The 16,246-nt window shown below is 42.5% G+C and overlaps 1 protein-coding gene across 1 annotated transcript in view; it reads left to right on the top strand.

Moving 5' to 3' along the window:
- The window catches only part of LOC118506046, a 41,386-nt gene that overhangs the window by 14,359 nt on the left and 10,781 nt on the right, over positions 1–16,246 (top strand). Inside the window, exons 5-6 of the mRNA XM_036042677.1 lie at positions 8,932–9,253; positions 10,248–10,607. Of these exons, the coding sequence (XP_035898570.1) occupies positions 8,932–9,253; positions 10,248–10,607 (682 nt within the window). The remainder of the gene's footprint in view (positions 1–8,931; positions 9,254–10,247; positions 10,608–16,246) is intronic.

The following is a 16,246-nucleotide window of genomic DNA, read 5'->3' as shown; positions in this document are numbered from 1 at the left end:
TATGTTCATTTAACATTATCCAAAAGTGTTAAACCAACCATTTGGTTGCTTTGAGGGGGATTGATTTGGTAGGATTACGCCCGTTTTTCCCAATTCGATATGTAATGAGTAAATTTAATAACAGCAATTTAATAACAAAATATCATGTTTTGCCTTCTAGGTTAATTTAAGTTTGTTATAAATCCATTTCAACATTAAAAAAGGTTCTACAGCTTTAAAAAACACCATTTTCTTCTTCATCTTTGCGACTGCAATGGAGACTGTAAGGTCTCCGCCTACCATTTCTGGCATTCTGTTACTTGCATGCACCCATAGCTGAATAGTCAGTCGAGCGTACGAAGAGACGGTCTGCATGGGATGGATACAAATTATATCTACTTTTCAAATCTTCTTCTTCTGTTAGCCAAACAACCTCTTGGGTCATACCTGCCATCATGATTGCTACGTAGTTGGATAGTCAGTCCATACTTTGGGGGATGTTCCGTATGGGATTGTTTCTTATTATTTAGTCTGTATTCAGTAAAACTAGTCGTATGTCGGACACGGTCAGTTTTTTTGTAGCACATGTTCCTGCATGGTATGTTACTACAATAACTGACATCCAGGGTGGAAACCACACCATATCACCATTACCACAGGACCCGTAGCGCAGCGTATACCTTGTTATCTTCGCCGGAAAATAATTGCCTGCTTTTTCTAGGGGATTAAAGCTCATAATGCCGTGATGGAAATGTCTGAGATCTAAAGTAAAAGGTGGATTTTTTGTAAATAAGTGTAAAGCTTTGAGCCAGGTCGTGCTAGTTGAATGAAATAATCAATAATACTTAACCAGATACTATTTAAAATCAGAGAACAATACGGCAAGGCCTTTAATGTCTTTTAAAAATTTATAGATATGAGGACTTTGTCAAGTCCTATGTAGGACCTAGGACCTGTGTAGCTTGTGTAAAAAAGCATTTTCATAAATTTATATGCTGGGATTTGCATACAATTTTAATGTTTTATAACCGGTTTCGGAGGCGACAGCGGTATTGGTCTTTACCCGACAGAACTGGACATCATGACCCATTCGAGCCGTCTTCCCAAATGCAGGCCAGACTATCCAGTTAGGGTAAAATTTGAAATCATAGAAAGCCAGAAATGGCAGGCCTAGACCTTCCGTGGTTGTAAAGCAGCATAAGAAGATGTTTTATGTTGTGTTATATTAGTATGTGTTTTGTGTTTGACAGCTCTTTTTTATCAACACTTGTGATGATAATGATTTATTTTTCTGGCTTCTTGTTCTTTGCTCAAATTTCGAGCTAAATAATTAATGATAATTTAAATAAAATGAATAAAATTAGATGAATAGGCTTGCATAAGAGTGAAACAAGCGCGCGTTAAGTGAAACTTTGTAGAATTCCGTTATGTCAGTAACTATGGCAACCTGCCAGATCGATTTCAATGAGAGCTGTAACAATAATTCATCCATATAATCTGGATTTGCGAATAAATATAAGAACCATATTATTATTCCATTTGCTTCGCCCTTCTCACTTCTTTGCTACTTTGGTATGAGGTGGGACATCATCAACATCGTCCACTTTTGATAAGTTTTTTGAGGGCATTATGGTTTTTAGTATTTCTTCAACATTAGCTCCTCATATTTCGTGTTTTTTCTCTCTAAATTAGTTTATTTATAATTTATACCTTTTATATAGACTTTATCCATATCACAAACATTTTTTATCCTTTTAAGCACAGGAAATTCAAAATATCTTAAGGTACCATTTTCAGATTCCTTTACTTAAGTTTACTCGTAGATGGATAGTAAGACCCGCATACAATGGGATTCGATATAAGTTCCTGACGTGTGATTCTTCTTTTTCTTCTTCTTTCTTCTTCTTCTTTGGCAATACAACCTTGAAAGGTCTCGGCCTGCCATTTCTGGCCTGCTGTGACTTCATTTCACCCGTAGCAAAGTAGACAGCCCTACACGTACGGGGGGGCAATCTGGATGCGATTTGAACCATGTGAAGCGCGGCACCATTTCCGCCTCGGCTACAGGACCATCCAATTAGACACATTTTTAAAATGAATATGCCAATTCATCAGCAAAGAAAATATTGTTACCGCGCACGTTCTAAATGAACCTGCCCAATTAAAACTGCACACTGGTTTTGAGAACCAGCTATTTATTTATCTGGATCGCACCGACTGCGTTCCTTCACATCAACCACGGCATATCATTTGTCGGGATGTTAATTAAGCAAACCTCAGCAGTAAATAAGATATGCCGCAAATTTTTCCCAACCTCTAAACCCCCCTCGAACCAAAACCAACCTAATGCTGCTCTGATGTTTATCTCATATTTCCTGTGCAAGCTAAAAGGGCACCCAGCTAAACGCCTTCACCCACGCTCCGTGCTTTAAGATGACGTTGCACTATAATGGTAGAACACCCCATCATACACGTCCGGACCCTGGCCGCACAAGTTTTACATTTTTCGGCTCATTTAGTGTCCGATATGCAGCGTACGGGCACACCATACGCCCAGCACTCCCAGGACATCGATGGTCACCGAGGCACCCATCGCATGTCTGCTGGAATTGTGAATTACAAAAGCATAAACTCGCCCGTAAGCACCCACACCGGGGTAACGAACACTCCCCCTCCAGAGCCGCATAAAACATCCAAAGCAGTTGGTCCTTGTTGGGCTGGCCATGCACGACACGCGGAATGAGGTTTTTTGTGTGATTAATGTTTGCACTTCTCGCATGCCACACGACACGGGAAAGTGCAATTTTTCAATGCAACATTGCTACTATCCAAACGGGCAACAAAAACAGGCACACATAAACCATTTCTCCCACTCCCCCCACAACCAGGACCACTTGTCTCCGACGGTTGGATTACAAGTTGCTGTCCCGCACCGAGCTCACACTCATTCCCTTGCCACAGGGTTAGATGATCCAATTGGGCGATAGACTGGAAGAGTAGAAAAAACGCAGAGAACGAAAGCGAACAACAACACAAACACACGTTCACACGGTGAAAAAAAGGAACAGAGGAACAGAACGCCATCCCCAACATTCGCGCCAGGATAGATAATGAACCATTTCAACTCAATTTCCTCTAATGACCATGATTACGGTGCAGTGGCTTCGCATAAAATTCCATCATCGTGCAAATCTTGCAAAAACTCCCTCTGCACGGTGTGCATTACATTGCGCAGAGCCAACAGCGAAATAACTAAAAAAAAAAGCAGGACAGATGCAAGTTGCAGAACCTCTGACTAGGGCACAAGAATGCATGCGAATGTCTCCCGATACCAATTTCCCGCATCATTGTACCGATTTGGGTGGGTTGTGCGAGGTTTTTATGTTTCATTTTCGTTCATATTGCAGGGAAAACACGACAAAACACGACGAAAGCAGCATGTCCTTGTTCTGATGTCTTCCGTCCCGTGTGCAACGTACAACTTTTCGCTTTTTTTTCTGGTTATGACACACAAAATCTCTGTTTCTAGCAACAATTTCTCAATTGCAGTAAAACGAAGCATCTGGTCGGTTCCGAATGCTTTCTCACCCGGACTCCTGTCGTCCGTCGTGTAGGAAATGAATTGGCCGGAAATATCCTGTCCAGAACCTTTAATCATCTCGTCTATTTTCTACGATTATCAACAGTCACCGACGATCGGTCGGTCGGTCGGTCGGTTTGTTTGAGTAAGCAATTTCCAACGAATGGATTGAACGGTACGTACCGCACCATCGGCCAACGCTTTACAACCGACTGAACCCGGGAGGATATGCGACCAGACACTTCAAACCCCCGTCGGGATTATCGCTCGTACGCCCCGAAGCTAAAAACGAAAGTGCAAGAAAACTTTGGAAAACAGCTTTTTCCACCCCAGCTTACGCCGTACCGGAGAATGCGGGGCGGCTGCATTAGTTGCCAGTACAAAGTGACAAAACGACAAAAGGAAACAAAAACACACAGACACACACACCGAACCACACAAATGAAACGAAAATCTTACGATCATTATGCTTTGGGGCCAATAATGTCTGCTCGCAAATGGATGGGGGGGAGCAACGCAACGAACAAAAAAACAAGAGGCAAACAATCGTTGTTCATAGCTCAGCATGAAAATGTGGGCAAAATTCCCTGGGAAGAACGAACGGACGAGCGACAGATTGGGATCGGGAGTGGGTTTTGGGGTACAACTCTTTCTTCTACTAATTTCGCATATTACTGTGATTTACAACTTCATCATCATCGCTGGCTGCCCTTAATTTACTTTTTGGCGGTTTTGGTTTTTGTTTTTGGCTGTGCACTTTGCTTCTTCGAACCCTTGGCTACATCATTAACCTCGTCACAATTTGTTTGTACATGAAGGAATACATTAACGAAAAACCAAACGATAGTCAGGGGTACTAAACTATGAGAGAATAAACCCAAAATTTCGGTATTGAAGAAGTTTTTAAACATTTTTATCTAAAAAATATAGCATTTAGAATTTAAATTAATGAAAAATGTTTTGAAAAAGTAGAGGACAGTGTTATAAAGTGATATTTAATTTATGATAGCGTGGCCGGTTAATAAAAAAGCTGTCAAAACGTCAAGACCAAAGTTGAATCTTTCCTAGATGTAAATGGACTATCCACCAAAAAGTAGCCCTATTTTAGTCAGTCATTTTGTACCACTTTTTATTATAAGAAAAACACCAGACGCCCGTTCTTAGGAGGATTTCTTCTTTGCTAATTAGTTCATCGTTGATAAAAAGAGTAAAGACGTTGAGATAGAGAGGATAGAGATTGTTTCGTAACTTATACTAGAGGAGTCACAGACATACTAGTTCTCAGGACTTACAAATCTTCAACACTTGCTTATTTTATTACTTGTCGGGCGCTACAATCACTTCCCAGTCATGAGCTGTTTCAAAAATCATTGATACCTTTCTCGATCACCGTCGTACGTCAATTCAATATTCCGGCCTTGCTGGCGGAGGCATCAACGCCATCATGACAAGATCACATTATAGCTTGTGGAGCATGTCATTGTAAAGGATCCTCGATTGTCCTAGCCATCTAAGCCACAACTTTAGTGCGGGACTTAACAAGAAGCCTGGGTTATCTTAGGAAGCGTTCTACGAAAAAACAAATATCCCAATGGACATTTAACTTGGTTCATATCAAATTTAGAAATTCTTCCGATTTACAAAATCTTTCAGATTAATATATCATACGGCAAGCTTGAACGGTAGACGGATCATTCTAGTCAAGGAATGCCAGTGCCTCTTGAGGTTCGATTAAGAATTATTCTCATAAGAGCAATACTCATAAGCGTATGAATTAAAATACTTCCTCTTTTGTTATTACTGTCTTTTATTGAGTTATTGAAATTATTTCCTCTTTTAACACATCACATGGCATTAACAGGTATTCTACCATATATGCTTTACTCGATATATGCGAATTTTTTATTCAAAACTCGCAGTTCAGTATTATTTTTATTGAGGAAAATTTAAAAAAACCTTTCAAATTCGCAAGATTTATTATAAAATTTATAAAACATAATTCCGAAAATTTTTGTTTTCATATTCGACTTTTATAACCATGAATTCATACCATTTTTTTTTTCATAAACACTCAAACATGAACAATACTCATATGTACAATTAATGACGTGTCAAGTTGGTTGTCAGAAGCAATTCGATATACGCTATTGCATCCAGTCCCGATTAGTAGCGAATATCGGGAAATACCTCCGCTTGCCTCTAAAAGGTAATTTCTGGAATGGCAATTGTTTATGGACGAAAAATTCCGTAGGAAGGAATGCATAGAACAGAAGCAAAAATACAATGATGTAACAAACCACATCTCCTTATATATTGCTAATAACACATCAAAACAGTCAAATATTCTCCATTTAGTTCATCACCATAGTTCAGCACCACTGCATCCACAATCCGATCGTTGTGCAGCAACAAACGTATCCATCGTTTTGCATCGATTTCCAACCCGTTGCACCGCCGCCGTCTGTGTCGACAGTCGTCTCCGAAACCCCCTTTCGGAAATGGTGCAAATTGGCGCCTCGGTTGCTTAATTTGCTGCAAACATGAAACATCAAAAAGTCGTCGGCGTCGTAAAAGTCACGAATCGACCCCACGCGCTACGCTGCGGTTCATCCCTTTTTGGGAATGGTTATCCCTTTTGCTTCCAAACCAACGAGCGCCATGGAAGGTCCAGCGCACCGAACAAACCCGGCTCCAAAAGTTCAATACCACACAGCACCGGTAATGTTGCACAGCGGTGGGTGATGTGATTCGATGTCATCTGTTGGAAGTTGTTTTTGGGGAATTCGGTTTTCACTCATTTTCCCTCCGTATTCATACCTTTTTTTCTCTGCTCATTCTGCCTTCCTCTCTGCCATGTTAACCACCCGTAAACTTTTGTTTTTCTTTCCCGTTAACGGTGCACAGCATTTTCATCGTCCAGTGTGGTGGGTGTGGATGTGTTTTGTTCCTTTTTTGTTGTTGCTTGTTGTACACTGACCATTTCACCGGTGCTCATTTCCATTGACCGGAGGTTCTCATGCTGTGTGGTTTCATTTTCGCTCGCTCGTAACGGTCGTCCTTCGTGGAAAACCCCCATGAGGGAAGGCGTTTGCTGCTTACGTTTCAATAAATGACCATATTTTTCTTCTCCTGCTGGCCGAAGGAGCATCACTAACAAATTTGTCCTCATAGACGTTAATGGTCAAGTGGTCCAATTCATTCCACTGAAAGGCTTTGATCGTTAGTGAGGATCACAATTATCTTCCCCCAGCTGGCTCGTAAGCTTAAAGTAAATTGCCTTATCCTTTCCCAAATTTGCTAACAATCGCAACGCAAATCCTGCAATTATTGAAGTAATTTGTTGGAACCGCAATTTTAAAGGATACTGATACAGTTTTAGACAATGTGAATCGTTATTTTGAATGTGGCAGAAAACAAATCAAATACTCGTTTACTTTTAAAATTCCTGCTTCATTGAATTACAGTGAGGATCGGTGTATCATTTCGAACCTACTAGATACAATTCGCTCCTTTAATTGAACGACCAAAGCATAGTCCAAAGAAGCAAACAAAGTGTTCAGGAAACGTTCTATGATTTTCTTGAAAATTGATACGCTTATTTTAGGTAATTATGACCTAACACTAAACGCTGCGACAAGTCTGTCTTTCGAGGGGCAGCTAAATGTCGTGGCTAGGTGTACCCAATTGCTAGGATTGGTTACAGGCATGACGCGGGTGTTCCGTCACCGCCTCTGAACCAAGTCTTTAAACTGCTCCCTGGTTCGATCGCTAATGGAAAAGGCGAACACAGTGTGGTGGCCTTCCTCGACCCGTTCCTACGCCCGGCTCGAGTTCATTCAACGTAGCGCTACGCGTTTCACCTTATGCTGCTAGGATCGTAGTCTGGACTATAGGACCAAGTGTCTGTAGCTCAGGTTTCTACAGCTCAATGAACGCATACAACGAACGCCATACTTGCCTTCATTGTTGAAATATCCAACGGATACCTAGATAGATTGTCTATTGCTCCTCTCGTCGGTGGGTCTATACGTGCCAGGCAGGTCGCTCTGGTCTCGGGCTATGTTATCAACCGCGAAGCCCCACACCTCGTTTGGCTCGCGTAACCCATACTTCTCTATGTTTCGTCTCCTCAATCAAGTAAACGGTTTGAGACAAAACCTTCTGTTTTGCGTCAAAAAAAATGTTTAACGTAAATTTGTATTCGTCCACAATGCCGAGAGGGCTAATCAGTCTGTAAGGCGGACCGGGATTCAAATCGCATCCAGACCGGCTCCTCCGTACGCAGGGCTGACTATTTTACTGCGGGTAAAATCAAGTCACAGAAAGCCAGAAATGGCAGGCCGAGACCTCTCGAGGTTGTAGAGTGCTAAAGAAGGAGAATTATCTATATTTATAATGTTTCGGTACATAAGAGCTCATGCTCTCGTGCCGAGTGTTACGTTCGCGAGAATCCCTTTATAACGAAACACGAGCCTACGCACCGGACAGGGTTGAGTCCCAAACTAGTGTTGGGAGAATCGGGATTCTGAAAATTCGAAGATCCATTCCCCAGAGAGATTCGAATCGGATAGGGTCCTAAAAGACGGATTTGAATTCGATTCAGAATCGATAAGGATCTGAATCCGATTGGGATTTGATTGGGATTCGATTAGGATTCAGTTGGGATTCGATAGGGATTCCATTGGGAGATTAAATTGGGATTACTTTGAAATCTAAAGGATTCAATTATTAATGCTTTTATACATTATATTCAATGTTGAGCATGATAGAAAAAAAATCGATACCTAAGCGCAAATCTAAGCACCCTCCTCTCCCCCACCCCTCCATCGCTCACAAAAAGGAAAAATGCTGAGGGATTCGGATTCAGATTCTAGGATTCGGATTAGGATTTGTTTTTGATTTAAAGATTTGCATTAGGATTCGAATATTTGAATCCCAACTGGAATTTATTTTCCCCATCACTAGTTCAAACATCTTTAAAAGTTAAAGTTTAATATTTCAAGTTTCTTTTCCGAAAAGAGGCTGGTTTCGTTATGAAGAAGCAACATTTTCACATGATGTAATTTTGGTGCAAAGGAGCTTAAATTGTTATTACTGCGTCCATTATTATTCGTATTATCGCTCATGCCCAATTAATAATAAAAAAAGGAATTTTTTTTAAACTTTTTGCATAGGGTATGGATACAACATTTGATTACTTGTGATAACTCAGAAGAACTAGAACTCACAGTAGAGCACTACCATATAACCATACCATTTCCTTTCTTTTATTGATAATTACTACAACAAAACACACAGCTGCATAAAACAAACCGCAAACTTTCAACAAACTTTGTACTCTGTACATCTTTCACCTACTTTCGTATTTCCAGACGAGACCGTTGGTTTATGGAACCAAATCAATCCACGCCCCTCTCGACCACACCAGCTCCAGCTCCAACCACATCCGCGATCCCGTACCCGGTGAAACTTTATCCTAATTGGACCATCCGGGATAGCACGCTGGCCGAGTACGAAGGAAGCAACAGCACAACACTAAACACCCCGGAACCGGAACATCTCGGTCTGCTAGCGTCGGGTGAGGCCATATTCACCTATCTCGTTCCTGCTTTGCTGCATCTGAATGGATACCTGATGGCGGTATTCATCTATCGCTTCGCCGATAACGAACAGTTGCAGAGTCTCGTCGAAAGGGTACGTGTGTTCGTACAGAATCTCCATTTGTTACAACATTTGCAACAATCGAACACAATCATGGTGCTGTAGAACAAAAGGACCGGTAGACACGGATTTGATATCGCACATGGGCACTTTTACTGTCATATGTTTTCCAAGAGGGTCACTTGTATCGGATAAGGGTTGATAAGGAATTAACAATTAAATTTGTTGAGTACAATAGCAAAACTCATCTCTAGTAAAAGCATGTGATTCCTTCTCAAGCTTGTATACCCGAAAAGTTGGTGAATTTCCCAAATTAATTCTTTTTGAGTTTCTGGGTAAATATTGTAGTTCACTTTAACTATCACGAGACAAAGAAAAATCCTTTTCCAGTTTAACTCATTTACCTTCACACCTGTTCATTTAAAATTAATCAACGAGAAGCTGGTAAAATTGCGAATAATTATCGGTTACAAAAAAAAATGAAGCTTCACCCCATTCTCTACCATTTTCTAGGGATTTTATCTGCGAAAACAAAACAAAAAAATCCCGTGAAAAAAAAACAAGCTTGTGGACCACTTTACATCTTGCATGATTTAACCGATTTTCAATCTCCACTTTGCTCCCGAAAGGATACAATGTGCAAACGTCGGAACATCACATCGCAATGTTTAACAATTTCCCACAAAACCCATTGCCTGCCATCTACCGGTAACAACACCTCGACATACATTTCCTTCCGGGATTTCCATTTCCCAAGCTTGCTCCCGGATGCCACCACCACCAAGTTGGCGCACTCTGGTGTATCGAAATAAATGAAAAACATAAATTCCATTAACGATGACAGCGATGTACGATGCGTCCGTTCTCGCGTACAACCGACGGGAAATTAGCGTTCGACAGCCGAAATTGATTGAGTTGGTTGCTCCCAGACTTTCGAACTTACATTATAAATTCATCGTCTCTGATCAATTGCCGGTGTGTGCGTGCGTGCGTGCGTGTGTCGGTGTGCGTGCTTCGTTTTCCGCAGGTCTTTATCCTCAGCAGCAATCCGCGCCGGTTGGTGTTGACACTTTGGCTCTACTTTGGACTGGGGCTGGTTTGGCTGGGCGTCTCCATCGCCTACGTAACGCTGCTGGGAGTTGATGGGATCACCGTTTCGGAGCGATTTTTATCCTTCGGCTGGACCGAACGAACGATGGCCGGGTGGGCGACACACGCGGCCGAGGTGCTGCGGGCGCTGCTTACCGTGACGCTGTTTTTCCACGACCTCGTGCAGATGGTGGTGATTGTGAGTTATGGTTTAATGTGTTACATGTTGCGATGCTATCTGAAGGCGCTGAAGGAAAAGCTGCTGCTGCACACGATCGAACCACTGAACTGGATGCGGGTGAGTTGTATTTTCTTTCTATCTATATTAAAATATTAATTTTTGTAGTAAGCTTTTACATTTGCAAAGAGAACGCTTAAATTTCATCTGTAAATTTACTACTAAACCGTCCAATAATCCTCTTCGAACCTTAATTTGCCCAAATCTCAAAAAACCCCTATTTTATGCACTCCAGCTTTTCAAAGAATAAAGACATCTTAACGTGAGTTTTCTTCACTGCTTCAGAAAAGTACAGCCAAAGAAAGCAAGCTTAGCTGTTTAGCTTGCTTTGCAAGCAATTTTATTGCGCAGATTTATCGCCCACATGTTTTACATCATGTTGGCCCTCGCGTTCTAGCAAACTCTGTACGAGTTTTGTGAGTTTCCCGTAAGAAATCCATTCCAAACCCCGTACGTAACGAGTATCGATGTGTTCCAATTACTGCACGACAACTCGAAACAGAATGAATGTGCTGCAGCCATTACACCGGCGCAAACTTCATTTTCTGCAACGAAACTCCCCGGGACCTAATAAACATTCCAAATGATGTGGCAATGCTTTTTTTTTTGGTTATAGGGAGTAACATAATTTTAGTACAAGTTTTTAACACAAAAATTAGGAAAAGAAACACACGATGTTGATTTTTTTTTAATTTTAAGATTTTTTATTGAAAAGTTTTTAGCCATTATGAAAGATAAAATGTAGATACATTAAGTCACTTTTTTGACATTATTTTGGCAACTTTAGAGCATTGTAACAACTAAAGTTTATCACCAAGTAAGTATCAAGTTTGTTTGTGGTGGTCTGGTGGCAGAGGCGATAACGGCGCCGGTATTCACACGGCAGGACTGGGAAATCCCACCAAGACCACCCACGTCCCGGAGGTACGTAGGGCTGGCTAATACAAAACGGACGGTTTAGAGAGGCCAGTGTTGTGTTGTGCGCGGGAAAAACGATCGGACTTCTACGGGTGTGGCGCTTCATACCGGTAACGCATAACGTGGTCTGTGACGCGCATTACTTACGTGGTTACTGTGGATCGTGATAAGGCGGACAGCAACGAGCTGCTAACGGACGAGGATGGTGTTGCCGTGCGACCCGAGCGACTGGTGGGCTGGATGCTGTCCAGTCCGGAAGCCTGGCAATCAGCTTCAGAAGCGGCACGGCGGGTATGCTGCTTCCTGCAACTTAGATGGCTGGCGCGCGAATTCGCGAACGACGAAACGCTGCCCAACGGAGACGTCGAAGGGAGCAACGTGAGCACCTGGCCATGCTGAACTCGGACGATGGGACTGCCATTACGCGCCCAATGGCAGCCCGTCCTACGAGGAGTCTGGGAGAACGATTGCGAGCGGGGACACTGCCACCTACCACTCCAGGACAAAAGAGAAGACGCCGCCAACTACTGTCCGTTGAGCAAATCGAAAGCAGAACGGTGAATCGGCGCGAACGCGAAAGACGGAGACGCCAAGAGGCAGCCGATGTTGCTGATCGCAGATGGGACATTTTATCGTCCGATCAAGAGGCCACCATAACCGAGGCGGAAACGTCAGCGCGCTGATTTGTCTTGTCTAGCGTCGACGCGATGGCGACAGGTGGAGAAACGGTTTTTTCGTTCGGGTGTTGACCAGATCCTAGCGGGATTGGCGGATTGCATTTGTTTCTTTGTTAGTCCCGTCCAGTTTTGTAGGGTGTTGCAATTTTAAATTAACGTTAATGTAATAAATTCGGTTTCGTCCCAGGTTAGTTGGGAGGAGCGCTTGGTTTATGCGCGTGTTTAAACTCAAGACGCTATCGGCCGACAGCTACGCCCGTCAGGGAAGGCCGTAGGCCCAGGCGCATTTGTATTTCATGTTTTTTGGTTTATGTACGTGATGTCTGACAAAAAAATAAGGAAATTGTGAAACAATTATCTTATAATTCGACAGGCAGTCGAGGAGATTCCAGATGGAGATCTTCCTTACTGGAAGTTCTCCGTTGAAAACAGCTTTGAAAACATTGAGGTCTTGCCTTTAGGTCTTGGTAGGGGGACTCTCGATGCTCATCGGCATATAAAATCGGTCTGGCTAGCTCGTTGGAGTTTTTAAACCTTTGACTTTAAAGTATGGAGACACTCGAAGCTCTTGAAACAATTGGACGAGTTTGAGTTGTGTTGGGTCTAAACCCAAAAAACCAACTACTTGTTGGTCGGAAAAGACAGTCTGTTTATATAAGTTTGCTTAAGTCACATTGCTTAGTAATATTTTTGTTTAGCGACAAATGCATAATGTTTTTGCTGTAAACACAAATTTAGAGAAACGCCTGTAAGTTGGACAGATTGCGTATTGGCCCGCTGGTAGATGTGACAGCGGCACCGGTCATTACACGGCAGGATCGGGGTTCAAATCTCATCATCGATAGTATGAACTGATTATCCAACTATTCGGCATCAATTAGTCAAGTAAGCCAAAAATGGCAGGGTTTACCTAAGCGGTCGTTAAGCCAAGCAAGAAGATGGTAGACTTTCTTTTGAGAGTCTAGTTAATAATTTGAACGATAACTGTATAGCATATGGTGTAGCATCCAGCTTCATCAATAGAGCTGTGGCGGATCATGGTCTTTGGCGGCCCCGAGCGGAATGGCAGTTGAGTCACCTTCAAATTGTGACTCGTTTGTGAGCCCTCCAAACCGATGAGGAACCCCGAGCAGCCGCTCCTTAGGTTGATCCGCCACTGCAATAAAGTTAGTATATTTGTGGTGCACGCCGGCTTTTACGATCTCCAAGATTGACATCATGCGCTTCAAGTTCTCCGACAAGGCTCCAAGGACCGTTCAAGCCTGCAACCACTCACAGCGAAACAGAGGCCTATCTTTAGTAGTCACACAGAATAATAAAAATGTTATTGTTAAACTCTACATTATTTACCAAATAATTGTTCTATATTACGTTCAACATAATTTTCCCAAAGGAAACAATCCGAAGAGCGTTACGAAGCGTTACGATTACAAAGCGTTTCCCAGCGGTCTGTTTCGTTGTGAGTGGCTGCAGTCTAAAACTATATTCATATATAATGTGACTACTCTTAGCATCGAAGTAAAGGAATTTGATGTCCCAAAGCGCGCTTTTTAAAGACGAAAAACAAAAAAAAACGTAATCGCAATATTTGTTCTAAAATCCCCCACCACATTGCTAGCTCTAGCCAACCAGCGACGCGCTACAATTTGTCAAGCTAATCTAGAGTCACAAATTGATTCTCAATATTCTGAATCCATCACAAGGACAAAATGGACATCCCCGGGCCGGCTCGACTCATCTGAGATTGATCCACGGTTGCTCACATAACGGATGAATAATTTATAACTTTCCACTCAATATTCGCTCGGTGGGTCAATACTTAGCTTTTGCTTGAGAGAAACACACTCTGCGGTCCTCTCCTATATCTAGGTCAGTAGTCACAAGCAAGATTTTATATTTGCCAGGAAAGAACACCTTCTCGCAAACATTTTCCCACCACTTCAATATTCTGCGGCCCCAAACTTTCGTACCATGGCATGGATAAATATGGCCGTTCGAATAATACGGCCCTGACCGTTCGTCGGCACACGGATCGAAATGCTAATGGAGCTAAACGGAAAGCGCCACCACCGTCCATAAATTACGGGTCAATGGGTTTGCATTCCTCTCGTTTGTCATCTCACGGTAGCTTTAGTAGGAAATATTCTTCTCGGAATGACAACGTCCACCGGACCGAAGTCCCGCCCCGTGTGTGCCAACCCAGTGCAACGGCAAACTTTTCGATGGCACGTTTAGCAGAGTACGGCAAACAAATTAAAAACGGTTCCTTGGTTTTTTAAGGGCGGGTTTAGGTGTGCTAGGTAGCGGGACCGATTTTTGAAATAGCTTTCTTGAGAGCGTCGATCACGCCCTCTCTTGCGTGATCTTCCGTTCTAGTTTTCCTTCCCCTTTTCCATAATGAGTCAAGTTGCTCAACTATCGTTCCATAAATTTGTTTCAACCTCCAAAACAAACATCACTCACCCCATCGATGCTGCGTGAGCCGGGGAAGCAAGTTAAACGGCTTTTACGCGCACATGATTTGTGTAATTGTGGCCGGAAACAATCAGCACCCGAAAACGGACGATGCGCACCCGATAATCGGCATAAATATTCTCGTACGGTCGCGCAGGAATTCAATTAAATGGCTTGCGTTGCGAAAAGTATGCCTCTCAGCAAAAGGCGAGGCTGCATTGCCAAAATTGTTCGGATGACCACCACCACCACCACCAACGAAGCAGAGGACAAATTTGCCCTCCGTGGAAAATTTATCGAAATTTGCTCCTGCTATACATTTGCTCATTACAACGATTCACTAGCCCTAGCCGGTGATCCGGTGGCCACGGAACGCTTGTAATTAACGTGAGAATTTCCTCATGACCTCGTGCGATGCAGCCTTCCCGGACGTTCCCGGAAAGGGAAGTAATTTCATTCCAGAAGCACACAAGCGTACTGGTGCTAGCTAGTAAGGTTAGAGAGGCAGCAATAATACGGCACACCAACCGTGAGCGAACTAAACGAAAACGATACTCTTGAGTTTCGCCCCATAAAAGTCGAGCCCATGGCACCCACGGCATCAGCCGGGCGCGCTAATTCGACCATTCAATTATAGATATTTTCCGCATAATCACTATCATAATCTATCGAATAAATAAATCAACAGCTCGCGTCTCGTGTGTTCGAGCCGATGCTGGACCGAGCGGTTTGCTGCGTCATGGAGCGTTAGAAAATGCTTGCAGTGAGATTGAGGGCCCAATACATGCAGACCTTACCAATTGATCAGCTTGGGGATGGATGTAGGAACATTGAACCAATGTTTGGCGATGACGGTACGCTCGTCGGATAGCTCGGCGTATGGTGATGATTGAAGAAAATTCCAACAAAAATTACCACCGACCGGATTATTCGCCGTAAAATACTGCACTAATCGGTATCAGGTTTAGAGTAGAAAATAGAACGTAAATGATAATGGGCTGGACTGAGTTTACTAGGCTTCCTTTCTAATTATAGGCAAAAACCGAAATTTGATCAAGTTTAGAAATGATTTTATGTATCCTGGAATAATATCAAGCAAAAGGGAAACCTTGCGAAACTTGTTGGCGATACCGACAAACACAAGCTCTACAACAGCGTGTATGAATTAAATTGTTCAGATGTATTCCAGTTGTGCAGTGTAATAACAACCAGTTCCAAGAACCGTTGCCGCTAGTTCAATTTGAGTGGAAGTACTCGCGAATTTTCCCGCGAATCAATAGGCAGCGCAACAAATGAAAATTAAAATTGATGAAATTGGCAAGAAATTAAGCGAAGTTCTTTTTTCTTTTGAGTTCAGAATCTGCAAACTAATTTCAGGAATTTTACATAGCCACACACTGCTGCTGCTTGCATTAAAGCGGACGAATTGTTTTCAATGAATTTTGCCGGAAATTAGCAAAATCACTCGTAAATGGATGTATTGCTGATTGATCCATACTGTGAACGCTTTCGTGTAGACAGTTTTTGTCCGAACATTTGCTGTGTTCAGATGTTGTACAATCGGTTGATGTCTGAGACTTGTCCTACCAATTGTAAAACTTTTCGCGGAAGGTCTGCCAAAGCCGTCTCACTCAAACATAATTAAAATAA

This window comes from Anopheles stephensi, chromosome 2 (assembly GCF_013141755.1).
Source record: "Anopheles stephensi strain Indian chromosome 2, UCI_ANSTEP_V1.0, whole genome shotgun sequence".
In the NCBI taxonomy this organism is placed as follows: domain Eukaryota; kingdom Metazoa; phylum Arthropoda; class Insecta; order Diptera; family Culicidae; genus Anopheles; species Anopheles stephensi.
The sequence above is the reverse complement of the archived record's forward strand: the minus strand, read 5'-3'. Positions and strand labels throughout refer to the sequence as shown.